The sequence below is a fragment of the Pipra filicauda genome, unplaced genomic scaffold, assembly GCF_003945595.2.
Source record: "Pipra filicauda isolate LSUMZ 115617 unplaced genomic scaffold, ASM394559v2 scaffold33_size4404698_pilon, whole genome shotgun sequence".
NCBI classification, from domain to species: Eukaryota; Metazoa; Chordata; class Aves; order Passeriformes; family Pipridae; genus Pipra; species Pipra filicauda.
The window spans coordinates 1,401,057-1,415,462 of record NW_024104465.1 but is presented as its reverse complement, the minus strand read 5'-3'; the positions used below and the strand labels follow the sequence as shown (position 1 = coordinate 1,415,462).

Genomic DNA, 14,406 nt, shown 5'->3' with positions numbered 1-14,406 from the left:
CCTGGTTTAGCTGATATCCCACAGCTGTGACTATTCTCCTCCATGAACTGCTAACTCATGCTGCCAGCCAGCAGGAATTCTAGTTCTCAGTGAAATCTTCACAGAAGGATTTATAGCTTTGCAGAGAAGCAGCACAGAGCCCTCAAATGCATTTGCAAAATGCAGCTCAGCATTCTGTGGGCGTGGGGTTTGTAGCACAGTCCAGAGAGAGAGGCAATACGTTGACACCAACCCCACAGTAATGAGGTCCTTGACATCCCAGGGTGGGAACTGATCAGTAAGAAATAAATATATATATATATACACACATACACACATAAATATATTTTTAAATATATATAATATATATAGTGCATGTATATAATGTATTGCCTGTGTATATATAATATATGTATTTTGTATAAAAAGCTTCACATTCAAGTATAGGTACATATTAAAATATCAAGAGAGGAGGACCTTTAGAAGTTACGCTTAAATAGAGGATCTGTTGGAAGCAGAATTCTTATTAGGATCATCGAGAGAGGTGTTCCCCAATTACAAAATGCCATCAATTCAGAGGTTAGTGTTCCACTGATGACTGAGAAACACAACCCAATGAAAAGTGAGAAAAAAGGGAACGAAGTGATAATGAAAAATTAGATATAGTGTCAAATATATTGATATACATATAAATCCTGTACTTCAAATATCCCAAATATCCCAAATGTCCCTCCAAATATGTTTGGAGGGACAAAAGTAATGTTTTAATTGGAATTTGTAATACAGTCCCTCAATGGTTGTAGGTTTTTTGTAATCAAATTATCATAGTCTAAGGAAAAAGAAATTTGAGAGATCAGAAGAAGGGTTGAAAATCAAAATAGCATCATCAACCCTAAAAGGTAGTTCACAAACCCCGATATGAAATATGGCTCATGCAGCCTTGTTCTGAACCTAAAATATGAAATGTATTATGAACAGAGAGAATAATGGATGGAAATTCTGAACCTCAGTTAGCCCTGCATTGGTTCAGTGTCTAAACAGAAATTCTCTCTCTTGAAATCCCAGTGGCCTTCATCTTCAGATTGTTGAAATTATGATCATAAAATCAGCGAGTAAATCACCCGGACTTTTTACCAGTGTGGATGATGAAAACATTAAGTGTGTCTAACTGTGTAAATCTACAAGCCATCAGTCTCCTTGGCAGTGCAGCAGTGTGGGGGCTGGGAGCAGAGTTATGCAAAGTAGGCATGGCAGAACACAGCCACAGTCAGCAGGATGATGCCATTGACATTCACAATATTTCTCCACAGGGGAACTTCGCTTGTGTCCATCAGCTTCTTCTTCAGGGCCTCCTCTTCCTCCTTGCTCAGTTTGGGGCCTTTCTCTTGGTCCAAGCCACAGAACCAGTTGTAGGCTTTCTTTACACATCCAGGTTCCTCTCGGCTTTCCTCGTTAACTGGAAGGAACAACACTCTGGTCATGGCACACACAAGGATCACGGCACACACTGAGCGCTGGGGCTGAGGGCAGTCCTATATCAACAGAGCAGTTCTGATGTATGGCCACAGTGAATGGAAACACATTGGTACAAAACAGTACAGGGATCAAGTTAATACTGTGTTTTCACAGCTCACCTGGAAATGTTCCACATGTTCCACGGGAGCCTTTTGCAGAAATCACTTGGGCCTTTTACAGCCCAGAGACTTGGTCTGGTACTGGAGAAGCAGACCAGGCTGCAAAGCTTAAGCTCAATTTTTTCAATAATTTCTACACTTTTACTTAAAAGACAAACAAATGATTTTGAGGATATTGATTAAAAGAAACTTGGGAGCAGAACCAAAACCCAGCAAAGAGAACTGGTGTTTTTGCAGTTTGCTTTCATGGTGTCTTCAACTACAACCCACTGTTTCCAGGTGAATTCTCTTGGAATGCTGGAGGCACACACACTTCTGCCAATGCCTCTGATCTAAAGCACTGCCATTGGTTTAGCCCTAGAGCTGCCACCCAGCTACCCTGGAGAGCAAGGGCTTCTCCCTTCAAACCCTCTTCACTTCTGATTTACACTGGGTGTGACAGATTGGTAACGGCAGCTCACAAGTCACTGAAATACAGGGAGGGCTGAGGTTTTGTTGTTGGAAGGGAGCGTGTCTTTCGATATCAAGCATGTTAATGTTTCTTCAGGAATGAAGCAGGGATACTCAAATACATTGGCAGAATCTGTAGATATTCAACAGTTACCTGATTCCTCATCTTTTTCATCAGCCTTGTCCTGCTCCTCATCTGCATCAATATCAATCCGTTCCTCTTTGCTGTGCCGCAGGGACCAGCACAGGCGGTAAAGCTGCCACGGAACAAAAGGACTTTAGTGGATCTACACAGAGACAAACCAGCCTGGCCAGCACGTGGACCAGCTGTAAGAGCATGGCACCCCAGTGTCTGTTATGCCTCAGGTAATGAGGAGTCACTGAAGATTTGTGACAGATAAAGGAAGACAATTTCCTTGGCTTTCTTACAAGAACTGTGTGCTGCAGGCAGCTGAAATGTGGAGAGGTAATACACCAAGTACCAGGGTTTAAAACTAGTGGTTTCATTGTGTTCCACTTCTTGAGCAGCAGGACTGCAGTGATACTCACATGTACATCAGGAATGGGCTTAGTCATGAAGGAGACTCCCAGGATGACGATGGCGGTAACCCCGAACAGAATCAGTGCGAAGTAAAGGTAGTGAATCCCACAGATGATGAAGGGGCAGTTGGAAGGGTTCGCACAGCTGCCATTTCCATAGACAAACTCTGCAATCATCCTGCTCAATCCAGCCAGCAGCCCAATAATGAGGCCCCAGAAGGCACCCTGCAGACAAGGGTGTGACAAGAAGTATCAAAACGAGTAATTCCAGGCATGGAAATAAGCTCTCCATAAATTGCTGAAGTAAACATGGAGGTAGTTGTATGTTATGTTGGCTTTGGCACAGGGATACCTTCCATGACCTTATTTATAGCTCAGTGCATTAGTACAGACGAAAGGGGCAATGAACAGCAGCTCAGAGAAAGAACATGGAGGACACCCCATCCAGCCCAGTTCTCAAAGTCCAGCTGTCTCCACACATCCTCTCCTACAGGACAGGCTCCAGCCACAGACTGCACACCCCAAGGGCTGCTCTCATGTCCTTTTACCTTGGAGGGCTAAACCCCTGACAGCTCTGGCACGATGGAACCAGCCAGCAGTGTGTGTCATCCTGCCCAAAATATGTGTCTGGTTTATCTTCTAACAGCCCTGTTAGTAATTAGTTAAAAGCTAATTCTCAGTACTGTTGGTGGATGTTTTGCTGCCTGGTGTACAGCACTCCAGCCAAAGCATAACAGACACAGAGAGCTTTGTCTGGGCACAAATTGAAATATGGGAAATTCTCTTTAAACATAACCTTTTTTTTTGTTTTACTGTAAGGGTGACTGACCATTGGAACAGGCTGCCTACAGACACTGTGAAGTCTCCATTCCTGGAGGTATGAAAAACTCGACAGGACAGGTACAAGGTGATTTGTTTGGTAGAGCAGTTTGGTGACCAATATCCTAAAAGATTACTTCTAAAGAATAGATTTTCATAAATTATCCATTTTATACTCTTCTTGGCAAAGTGACAGGTAACCTAAGCTTCTGAGCTATCTAGGAATTCCTGGGTGACTGTTTATCTATCAGACTACCAAAGAACTTTCTCAAACTCCTCTCTGAAGCCTCAGGCCCTGGGTTATGGAGACACAGAGTCCCTGGGCCATACCAGGATCAAAATAAACAGGAAGAAGTTGCTCATAAAAGACAGTAAACCAAAAAGAGCAGTTCTCCCAATGCCCAAGGAACATGCAGCATTCCTGCTTCCCGGTGGGCACTTACCGGCTCATTGACACGCTTGCAGAAGAGGCCAAGCAGGAAAACAGCAGAAATGGGAGGTCCCAGGTAGCTGGTAATGGACTGCATGTAGTCAAAGAGCTGCCCACTCTGAGCTGACTGAACCACAGGAACCCAGGCAATGCTGATGCCAATTAAGAGTAACATAAATGCCCTGTAAACACAGCCAGACATTCAATTAGCCATCTGTTTAGAAGTATCTATGATCTATCAGAAAGAAAAAAAAACCCAGCAATTAATCAATAATTTACATGTTCATTTTGTATTTCAGCTAGTGAAATCAATTATAATGGCCAATTAGCACTGAACAAACAATAGAAATCCAAGCTGGGTATTGTGTAGGTCAAATATCCATCAGCACACAGCAAAACATGCAATCAAAACATAGAAAATCACTTTTTTTCCCTGTGTTTGTTATATCCAGAGTCAAATCAATAGCATATCAACTAGAACTAGTTCACTGATGCTGCAGCATGAAGCCTGGGAAGATAATTAAAAGGAATTCCCTTCGAATAGTAGTGGGAAGCACTGAGAATTAGTTTGGCTACTTCATGGACAGTCGATTCCATTGGGATCAGTCTGTTTTCCCAAAAGGAGCCGGTGCGGTGGGACGGCGGCTCTGGCCACAGGAGGCCACTGCAGCTCTGCCAGGCAGGCTCCGCCCGGCCCTTGGGATCGGGGAGGAGGCAGCCGGGAACCGTCGGTGCTGCGGGGAAGGGCGGCCGCGCTCACCTGCCAGCCAACATCATCTCCTTCTCAGACGCTCGGGTCCGGATTTTGGTGTAAATGTCCACAGTGAACAAAGTACTGGCACTGTTAAAAATGGAAGTCAGGGAGCTCATGAGGGAGGCCAACATGACTGACAGCATCAGACCCCGCAGACCTGGAACACAGACACAAGGGAACTGGGATGAGCATTTTGTGAAGAGCCTCAGGACCTCCCCATCCACAGAGCTTGGCTGCCCCTTCCCAGCCAGCTCTGAGCGTGTGTGGCAGATTCCCGTGCCTGACACGAACCCCTGCCTGACACTTCCCTGCAAAGCAAGCAGAGCACTGTCTGCTGAGCTGGGAAAAGCTGTTTAAAGCAGTGACAGGGAAACCCTCGAGCTTTTAGCACATAGGTACTTCTTTAGTGAATGCTGTCTTATTAAATGCTGGAATAAAAAGAAAATAATACCAAGCAGACTTTTCCCAAGAGTTATAAAAATAATTTGTCTTGTTTGCAGGTCAGTGCTCACTTGCTTTGCAGTATATTTGTGAGCCAGGTGTTTGCCAAAAAAAATAAGTTTCCTTTACTATTTTTTAACCAGAGTAAGCCACTTTTCCAGGTGGTGTGGTCTGGCCACACAGCGTGGGGAAGTACTGCATGCACTCCTATTAACAACAGTCACCATATACGGGGAAGTGCTAAAGCTGTCAGGGAAGTGCCATGGTCTGCACAGGAACGTGACCTGTCTCTTTGGCCTTCTGAGCCAGCACCCACCTCTGTGGGCTTGGCAGGAGACTGCAGGTGTGGGCCTGCAACTCAGAGGTCCTGCCACAGAGAGTCTTTGATAAATCACTGGCAAAGCAGGTAACTTTTCACCTTCACAGAAAGGGAGCTCGATTACTGCTTCATCACCCAGTATTTTCCAGCTGAGAACTGACACTGTCAGTGTGGAGCTATTCTCCACCCACAGCTTCAGCTAAAACAGACAGCCCCTCTGCTTAACAGTACATAGTTCTAGCAACAATTTTGGAACTAAATACAGGTCTTGGACTCCTCTAGCACTTGTTTTTACAGTCTGGCAGTTTCCCCTTTCCTAAAACAAAGAAACAACAAATACAGACAGTGTCTTACCATTTGGCATGAGCTCCACTACCATTTTTGGATAAGCAATATTTGTGCAGCCCACTGCGGTGCCACAGTGCTGCTTACAGATTTCAGGCACAACACAAGCCACCACATCTGAGGAGAGGATAACGAGGCAGTTAGACAAGGTCATGTAAACAACAGATTGCTCCCAAATTAGTAGAGTTTCTAAAATGTATCTCTGTGTCGAACCACCAGATTGACATGTTTGGTATCATCCTTGGTTTGCTGGCAGGGAGGAAGGTGATTCTAAGCCTCTTACCTTCCTTTCCTCTCTAAAGGAATACTGAAAAGTGCTGCAGGTCAAAATAAAATCAGCACTAATTGGTCAGAGCAGGACTGAACAACACAAGGAGAGCAAGGAGAAAAACAAGCAGAGGAACACAAAGCCCACTCCCTCCGACCTGAAGCTCTCTCCTCTGCCTGCTGCCAAACCCAGCCCGACCCTCTGCTGGTCAGAGATGGGCAAAGGGCATTTCCCCACACTGCCCTCAGGACTGGCCATGGCCCAGATCCTGCAGTCTGGGACTGATGGCCCTGTCCCTCTGAATGCCAGTGGGAGTACCCAACCTGGACAGCATTTCCCACTCATTCAGTCAGAGTGGGGCTGTAACAGTCGGACAGCTGGGGAGGGACACTAAAATGAACAGCAATAACAACAGTGGAAATCTGGGATCAGGGAAAACAGCAAGACTTGTGGCTTCTTACAGTGCAGTTAGGTTTTGTGCATACAGGTGCCTGGACAATTTGAGCCACAGATGACAATCTAACAGGTATTTTGGAAAGGACAGAGAGGTTGGCAATGAAAGGTAGGCAGCAAGAAGAAATGTGCATTTCTGTGTCCGTGTGCATACCTGTGTACAAAATTCGGCTGATCATTCCAGGCATCACTATGATAAACATGGGCAAGAGTTTGAGGTATCCACACATGACACAACCAGCCTTCACATGGGACATGTTCTTGCCAGAGAGACATCTTTGGACAATAACCTGTCAGTGAGATATGGCAATTATAACATTTCCCTGATCACACCATGCCACTTTCCAGATACAAGGTGCTCCTTAACCTCTGTGACAGCAAAAAAGCCTATTTAGCATTTCTGCCACCAGGAAAAATAAAAACTACATGAAAATTGAAGTATATATTTGAAATAAGTAAAGCAAAATATCACTTATCCAGTGTATAAGAGCTAAGACTTTTCTCACAAGAAAAGCAGATAGACTAAAAAGGCAGAAAGGAATAGCCTGAGCAATGGATACAGTTACATTGGGGGGTTTGTTCTTTTGTTTAGAAATTGTGAAGATTATCTTTCTGACAGTTCAGGATGCAGACAGATCACTTGCTAGGGCTGGTGCAGGAGCACACTTTTCTCTACTCATGTCAGTGTGATCTCTTGGGGAAACTGGACAGTAGGTTTTAGGGAGAAGGGAGGAAGATTGGGGAAGTATCTCCAGGCTGAAAGACCTTACATATAAAGAACATCTCTCCAAGACTGTGCATGCAAAGATAAAAGCTGCACAAATAGGAAACAAATTTGTCTTACTGACAGGGGAACCCTCTAATAAGGGTCATTTGGTGCGTGGTTTCCTAATCAAATGTTCACAGCACAACCTCTCTGTGTTTGCACACATGGTCACACACAAGAAATGACAAAGGAGGAGGATGTGCTGGGCACAGGTGTGTAGGAAGACTTGAAAGAACACCCATTCCATTTTATCACATGTCAGAGGGGTTTAGAAACCAGGAACTGGAAAGTCACTGACCAGTCTTGAACTAACGGCCAGTTCTGTGGCCCAGCTTTGCATTACAGGGGGGAAGGTCACACTGGAGTTGTGTGCTGGGCATTCCCAAGGCATCCTGCTGCCACATTACCTGATCTGTGCACCAGTACCACAGGGCCAGGACACTGAGGCCAAAGACGAGCCCTGGCCACGGCAGGTCTCCGGTGACGGCGTCTCGGAAGATGTGGAAGGCGTCCTGCCGGGGGGTGTAGCACTCGGGATCAATGTCAGTGCCCCCATAGGAGGTGTTGGATGGAATTGCTTCCATGTACTTCTGCATGAAAGCCTCGTACCCTCCCACTTCCTTAAAGGCTGCAAAATAGAAAATAAAATAGAAAATAAAAGTAGCGCTAAAGGATTTATTACTGAAATCTCAAATGGAGCTTGAGAACGTGAGGAGAAAAACCTCCTTAATATGGATGTAAAAATTCCAACCTGCTGACATGGGCAGTGTCAGGAAACACACATAGGGGTTTGGAAGTATTCCCACAACAAGAACCAAAGTGACCTTTCCTGTCAGGTTTCTGCAGAGCTCACAAATGCTGGGTTGGGCTCCAGCATCTCTTCCACAGGCCTTGCCAAGAGGTGATACATTTTTTCCACACATGCTGACCTAGGGAGAACCTAAGGCAGGGTCTTCCCAGGTTAGGTCAGTCTAAAGTTATTTCTGTTGTAACAGTGGTGGAATAATTTAAATTCAACGAAAGACTTCACCAGGGGAAAACCAAGTGCTGAGTAACTAGAAAGATAAGAAAGGACACCACAAGTTCATGGAGCCTTATCACTACTTCTTTCTTTCCTATGACCCCTTCCTAAATTCAGTTTAACAGCATCATTTCTGTTTTAAAATGCATATGGACATACACATTGTCCCATCCATAAACATTCCATTTGTGTCTCTTGTCCAGCTGGTGATAAAGTGACACCCACAGATCAGCTGCAAAGCTTCCTTAAAATGCTCAGGTGTTTGGGTTGTTTAACACAAGCTGGAAACAGTAAGATTCATGCAGTGTGACCAACAGCTCTTCACTTTGAATCAGGAATTTTCATGCCTTAGCATCTGAATGTCTATGAAATTATAATCTTATTAAAACAAGATACTCTCTGAACTTCTCAAGAGTATCATCATTATCTGCAAACAACTCCACTTTCACCTCATTAGCCATCACAAGTCCTGTGGTGTCATGGGATGCTGTTTATTACCCTATGCACACCTGTGCTTAGGAAACAGTGACTCAGTGACTAAAGGGCTTTGGCAATGTGCCTGTTTTTGGCAACATGCCTATTTTCTTCCCTGATAAATAGATATATGAACTGAAACCTGCCAGTTAAGGTACCAGTCTCACACTGGAGGATTCATTTCCACAGCCACTGCAGGATTTGTGATTGAACATTCCAGTTTAGTTCATCTGATTTACTTACCAAATCCCATGAGAACAAAGGATCCCAGTACCATGATGAATGTTTGTAAGGTGTCTGTGTAAATCACAGCTGCGAGGCCACCTGTTGGCAAAGAAAAGTCAGGACAGATAAGTCAGGACAAATAAGTCAGCCCTGTGCAAATGCCTCAGTGGAATTTTTTTTTTTTTACACTTTTCCCACCACCTCTCTCTTTCAAAGACCTCTGTAAATAATTCCCCTTCCAGGTTTCCATTTCTCCTCTCCTCTCCTCCCCATCTTCCCTCTTCTCTTTTTTGCTGGCTCCCCCAACTTCTTTGGTGTATCAGACTGCTTGGTAAACTCACCTGTGATGGTGTAAAGAGCAGTAATAGAAAGCAGGATAATTATGGCCACATACAGATTCAGCCCTATGGCCAGCTGGATAAATACAGCTCCAGAGAATATGTCAGCCTGGAAAACAAAAATTCCTGATAATGACATATTACACAGCCATGATGAGGGCACTGAAATACACAACTGTGCCCCTGATAGTCCTGCACACACAAATCAAAAAGAAAACAGAAGCCATTTCCATACACCTGCCAGTCTCCCCTCAGGGCTGTGGGAGTTCCAGTACAAGGGGTGAGACACTTCTCAAAGTGTTTCCAGACCTTTTTGAACAGGTTGTTTTCACAGACAGAGTCACCTTGCTGCTCTGTGCTTTGGGACTGAGAGACAGCTTAGTAAAAAACTGCTTAAAACTGAGGCCACGTTCACTGGCCTGTGCAGGGATGGACTGTGAGACACCTCCAGGACACGGCACAGTTCCCTTCAATCAGTGCTACTGCACAAGTCTCTTCCTTCCCTTTCCTGCTCACACACATGTGCTGTAGCTCGTCCTGCTGGTTCAGGACAAATGGTGCATTTGCATTAAAGGCAAACATCTTGTATTGTCTCTATTTTTAAGTTCCTGTCAGAAGAACCTACATCAGTTGACTAAGGGAAGAGACCTTGAGCTCTTGCATAAGAAAGGAATTGTTCAGGTTTCAGAGTAACACAGGGATGTTAATCACATTAAATCAGTTCCTGATTTAGAGATAATTTGCATCAGTGTTTTTTATACAAGTTTGCAATCAGAATAATCTGCCCCAGTGCACTTGTGATGCATTACTGTAAATTATGTTTTCATTAGAGGCTGCTCCTGAGCATCCAGTTCATGGGCTGCTCTCCAACCCCACCTGCCCACCTTGCTTTGTGTCCCTCAGCACTGTAGGAGGGCTCTACCCTCAGTTAACCCTGCAGGTCCCAGTGGGGCTCAGGAGCCTGAAACAAAGACCAACAGTGGCCATGCCCTGGGGCAAAGCCTCCCACACAGGAGGGAGGTTCCCGAGGGCAGGCAGAGCCTGGGATCCCAGAGTAGGCACCAGCACTGCTGCTGCCTCAGCTGGGCACACACACTGCTCTCCAGCCTGGCTACTGGAAGATGCCACATGGAAAAACCCTCTTCATTCCAGAGACGTGGAAACCTCACCCCTAGTTCAGGCTGAGGAACGAGGAAGAGGCCCCAACCTCTGCAGCCCCACTGCCCTGGTATGCAGGAAACAACTGTGGAGCAGAGTGTGAATCACAATCCCACTCCCAAAACTCTGCCTCTGGAGCAGATTTCTTATAGACTTTAGTTCAGAACCGGGAACCAGGACCTTCAGCTCTCACCTCAGTGGCTATCAGACCATATCCTTTGCCCCTTCTTTCTATGGTAATTTTTTCCCTATCTCTTCACACCACTGGTCAGCCCATGTCCCAGACCTTTCTTTTGTTGTTCTTGGCTTTAGCCTACATATCATTAAATATTAATGGTCCTAAAATGACTCCCAGAAAGAAATGTATAGTTAATTATTGAGCATCCTGAGTAATGTATGAGCTCCTTCAAACTGCTCAGCTATCTTCCAGCTCCACTGCTCCTCCTTCCCAGTTAGATTATTGCCTTCCCATACTTCCTTATTTCTTCATTTATGCTCTTTTATAGACACTGCTAATCTTTATCTGATCTCTGAATAGAGTGACTTTTTCCTTTACATTGCAAGCTATTCCTGCAAAGGCACACGATCACATGCCAGCTGAGTGAATCCAGCTGCAGTGGGAATGTGGGAGTCAGGGCAGGGGCACCTACTCTTTAACCCCTACACTGTGCAGTCCTAGGAGGAGGTTTTCCTTCTCTTCCTCTTCCAGTGGTAAGTCTACACCAAACATTTACTACTGGAATTATGCACAATGAATGGAAAGAAAATGCTGCAACAGATTTAGAATTTTCAGTTTACGATTTCTGATTTGTTCAAAAGCATTCAGACCTTAATTCCCTCTGGTCATGTCATAATTTAGTCTATTACTGTCCATCAAGATTTTATTTTTACTAGACCCTTCCCTTTGGTGTAATGACCAGTATCAGCAACTCTAGTGGCTAACAAGGCTCTGAAAGCTGCTGTGGGACTCCTCCCAACGTGCTGCACGCTTAGGAAGCACGTACAGGTGAGGCCCCTGAGTGACAGAAATCCTCTGGGCTCAGAGAGCACGTGTGCCCTGATCCCAAGGATGAACACCTCGCAGCATGGCCTTGGCTGGCAAGTGGCTGATTAGCCACAAAGCAAGGTAAGAAACCAACGAAAACCACAGCAAATGTGCAGGAAAAGAGAAATGGTGAGGACCTTGCAGAGGTGTGCAAAGGGACTCTGACCCTCACATGGTGGCACTGTGCCAGAAGGAGCAGGGCAGGAGTTCCATGACCTGGTGTGTGACACTGTTCACTGGAAAGCACTGTAATCGTTACATTATTAAGTACAGGACACGACATTTTTAACACATCCAGGAAGCAGCACACAAAACGACCTCCCCAGAAGGAAGGTGCCACTCTCCTACAAGGCTAAGGGCAGTGAGTATCACTGCAGTCACACTGATGGGTGTGACCTCCTGTTCAGGGCAGGGCAGGGCAGAAACTCACCCTTCTCTATCACATCTCAGTGAGCCCCAACGATCCCAGGGGAGCCTCTGCTAAGGCAGCAGTCAAGGAAGTAAAATGCAATGGACTGTCAGCATGTGGGTATGTCTGGACACACAGTGTGTCTCTGGGAAGAGAGGGCTGTGCTATCTCCCTGTGGCAGGCACCTCTCCACACAGCACTCTTGGAGAAATCCAGGATGGAACAACCCTTCCCTTTCTGCTTCTGGAGCTGGTTCCTCAGGGACCACTGGGGAATATTGTTGCATAGCATGGCATAGCAAAACCTGCTCTGAGATCCCCTGACACCACCTGAAACCTCCAAGGACTGCCTGCTCTGCCCATTCTGAATAAGATACAGCAAGTAGATTAGTCCTGGGCAAATCCTGCACTGAATACAGTGACAAAGAGACCTGTTTGTCCCTGCTGAACCTGAGCCTCAGTGTACATGGACAGACACTGTCAGAGTTGCTTGGGGCAGGGTGGGGGGGGAACAAAAGAAACAGAGGAAATTGTGCACTAGATTTTCCCCTGCACAGCACAGAGACCCAGCTCCATGGCACCTCCACACACACACCTGGAACACATGGGGTGATGGGAAGCTGTAAGGGACCAATGGTAGAGTGGGGCCCAAGGGGGATCCCTTGGCTATTGCTTTGCATCCTCATAACAAGGACCACAGGAGCAGGAGAGGTTCATGTGTTCAGCCTCATGACCACACTGAGAGCTTGAATGCAGAACCTGTCTTTCCTGGAAGGACACTAACTGAAATGGGGTAAAATCCCATAATCAGACACCTGGAATGGCCTAGGCTGGCACTCAAAGCCAGAGAGTCAGTTCAGAGCCCAGGGAGCACCTCGACAGGCTCGTGACAAACACGTGTTCCCAGTGGGAACGTGAGTCACCGACGGGAGGAGCTGCTCTGTGCTGGAGCTGCCAGAACTCTGTGTTACACCTGGGACTTCTGATTATGATGGTTAAGCACAACTGCAGCAAACTATATAATCCTTTTGATACATCCGGAAATCCAGCTCTGAGTCCTGCTCCACAGCACCAAGCTGTTTAATTTATAACCTCCCTAAGGATCAGTTATCACGAAGATGTGAGAATGAGAGCAAAAGGTCAATCTTTTAGCTTAAATTGCACTATTATCACTCAGCTCCCATTCAGAGGGCAAAGAGTAATCTGCCATGGCAATTTCTGCAAAACAACAGATTGAGGATTGCCTGAACTGTGAACTTCTTTACAGGCTTGGTAGTTTTAAGATATATGGGAAATAGCAGCTCTCTTCACTACTTCCCAGAAACATATCCATATACTTAATAAACATTAACTTCATAGCACCTGAAACTTTACACCAATCACTTGCCCATTAAAAGAATCTCCATTTCTCTCCTTTCACCTCAGCTGTTACAATTTCCTGCTTCTGCACTTCCCACTCTTCCATTTTCTAATTCCTATTATTCTTTTTTGATCCATAGCCCTCTTTGCTCTTTTCCCTCATCTGTATTACTGATGGCATGTTCAGTGCCATTATCAGTGGATAAATATGAAGCCTAAGAACAAAAACTCCTGCCATAGATTTCATGAATGCCTAAGATAACAGACTATAATACAAGTTTCCCTCCACTCTGACATTTCTAGAGGAGAGCATAAGTAGAAGTAAACTCTAAAAAAGAAAGATAAAGCATCAAGAGACATTGTCAGGAAGGAAAAAACTTGGATGGCAGCACAGATCTGGCTACAGAGTCTCACTGGACAGAATAAAGGAAACACAAAATCACACTTTTACAGTTGTTAATTCAACCAAGGGCTCCGAACCAGAAACAAATGACCAATTGTGTGAGCAATATTGTAAATGGGGGTTTGTTTTCTTTAGATCAATGTAGGATAGAAGAAATGCTGTAGAAGTTTTACTTACTGAGATCTTTGTGAAAACATACAGGATCAGGGAAAGGACTGACAGGTAGACTTGGATCCGTTTCCCACCAAAACGCTTCTTCAGATACTCCGGCATTGTGACCACCTGGGGAGGGAGAGAAGGTTTCAGACCAGGGGGAACAGGTTCAGATCAAATCACAGGAAGATTTTTTGTACTCAGGTACTGTGAGAGTGGAGCACAAAAAGGGGGGGAGCTGCAAATGCAGTTGCAAGGAAGAGCAGCTCCAGGAATCAAGGGAGAACAAGAAGGAAGCACCAAGTACTTCTCAGCTCAGGTCTTAGAGCAGAGAATCCTCATTTTTCCATTGCACAGACATAATGTAGGACTGTTCTGGCACACTCAGATCTCGTGCCATTCATCATGGCTTTGCAATATTCCAGGCCTGATCTGCAAACATGAGCAGCGAAGACAAGTGTAAAGCACAGTTTGCACTTACCCCAGCTTTGATGTAGATGGGGACAAAGACCCATCCCAGAATCACCACAAATATCAGAGCCTGCAGCCAAGACAAGAACAGTTGAATTAGCCCCTCTCTCTAGACACCACTCCCAAAGACCAGTTATCAGCCCCAACAGAAGG

General features: G+C 45.3%; 1 protein-coding gene across 3 annotated transcripts in view; it reads right to left on the bottom strand.

Moving 5' to 3' along the window:
* Nucleotides 1-723: 723 nt before the first annotated feature.
* The window catches only part of LOC113984375 (sodium/glucose cotransporter 1), a 39,875-nt gene continuing 26,192 nt past the window's right edge, over nt 724-14,406 (bottom strand). For all 3 annotated transcript variants that reach the window (XM_039384122.1, XM_027714375.2, XM_027714374.2), the window contains 12 exons: nt 14,264-14,323; nt 13,807-13,911; nt 9,260-9,365; nt 8,937-9,017; nt 7,606-7,826; nt 6,587-6,722; nt 5,721-5,828; nt 4,613-4,763; nt 3,866-4,034; nt 2,613-2,828; nt 2,218-2,320; nt 724-1,435 (listed from right to left, as the gene is read on the bottom strand). In XM_039384122.1, coding sequence (XP_039240056.1) covers nt 1,212-1,435; nt 2,218-2,320; nt 2,613-2,828; nt 3,866-4,034; nt 4,613-4,763; nt 5,721-5,828; nt 6,587-6,722; nt 7,606-7,826; nt 8,937-9,017; nt 9,260-9,365; nt 13,807-13,911; nt 14,264-14,323 — 1,680 coding nt within the window. In that variant the 3' untranslated portion in view covers nt 724-1,211. The remainder of the gene's footprint in view (nt 1,436-2,217; nt 2,321-2,612; nt 2,829-3,865; nt 4,035-4,612; nt 4,764-5,720; nt 5,829-6,586; nt 6,723-7,605; nt 7,827-8,936; nt 9,018-9,259; nt 9,366-13,806; nt 13,912-14,263; nt 14,324-14,406) is intronic.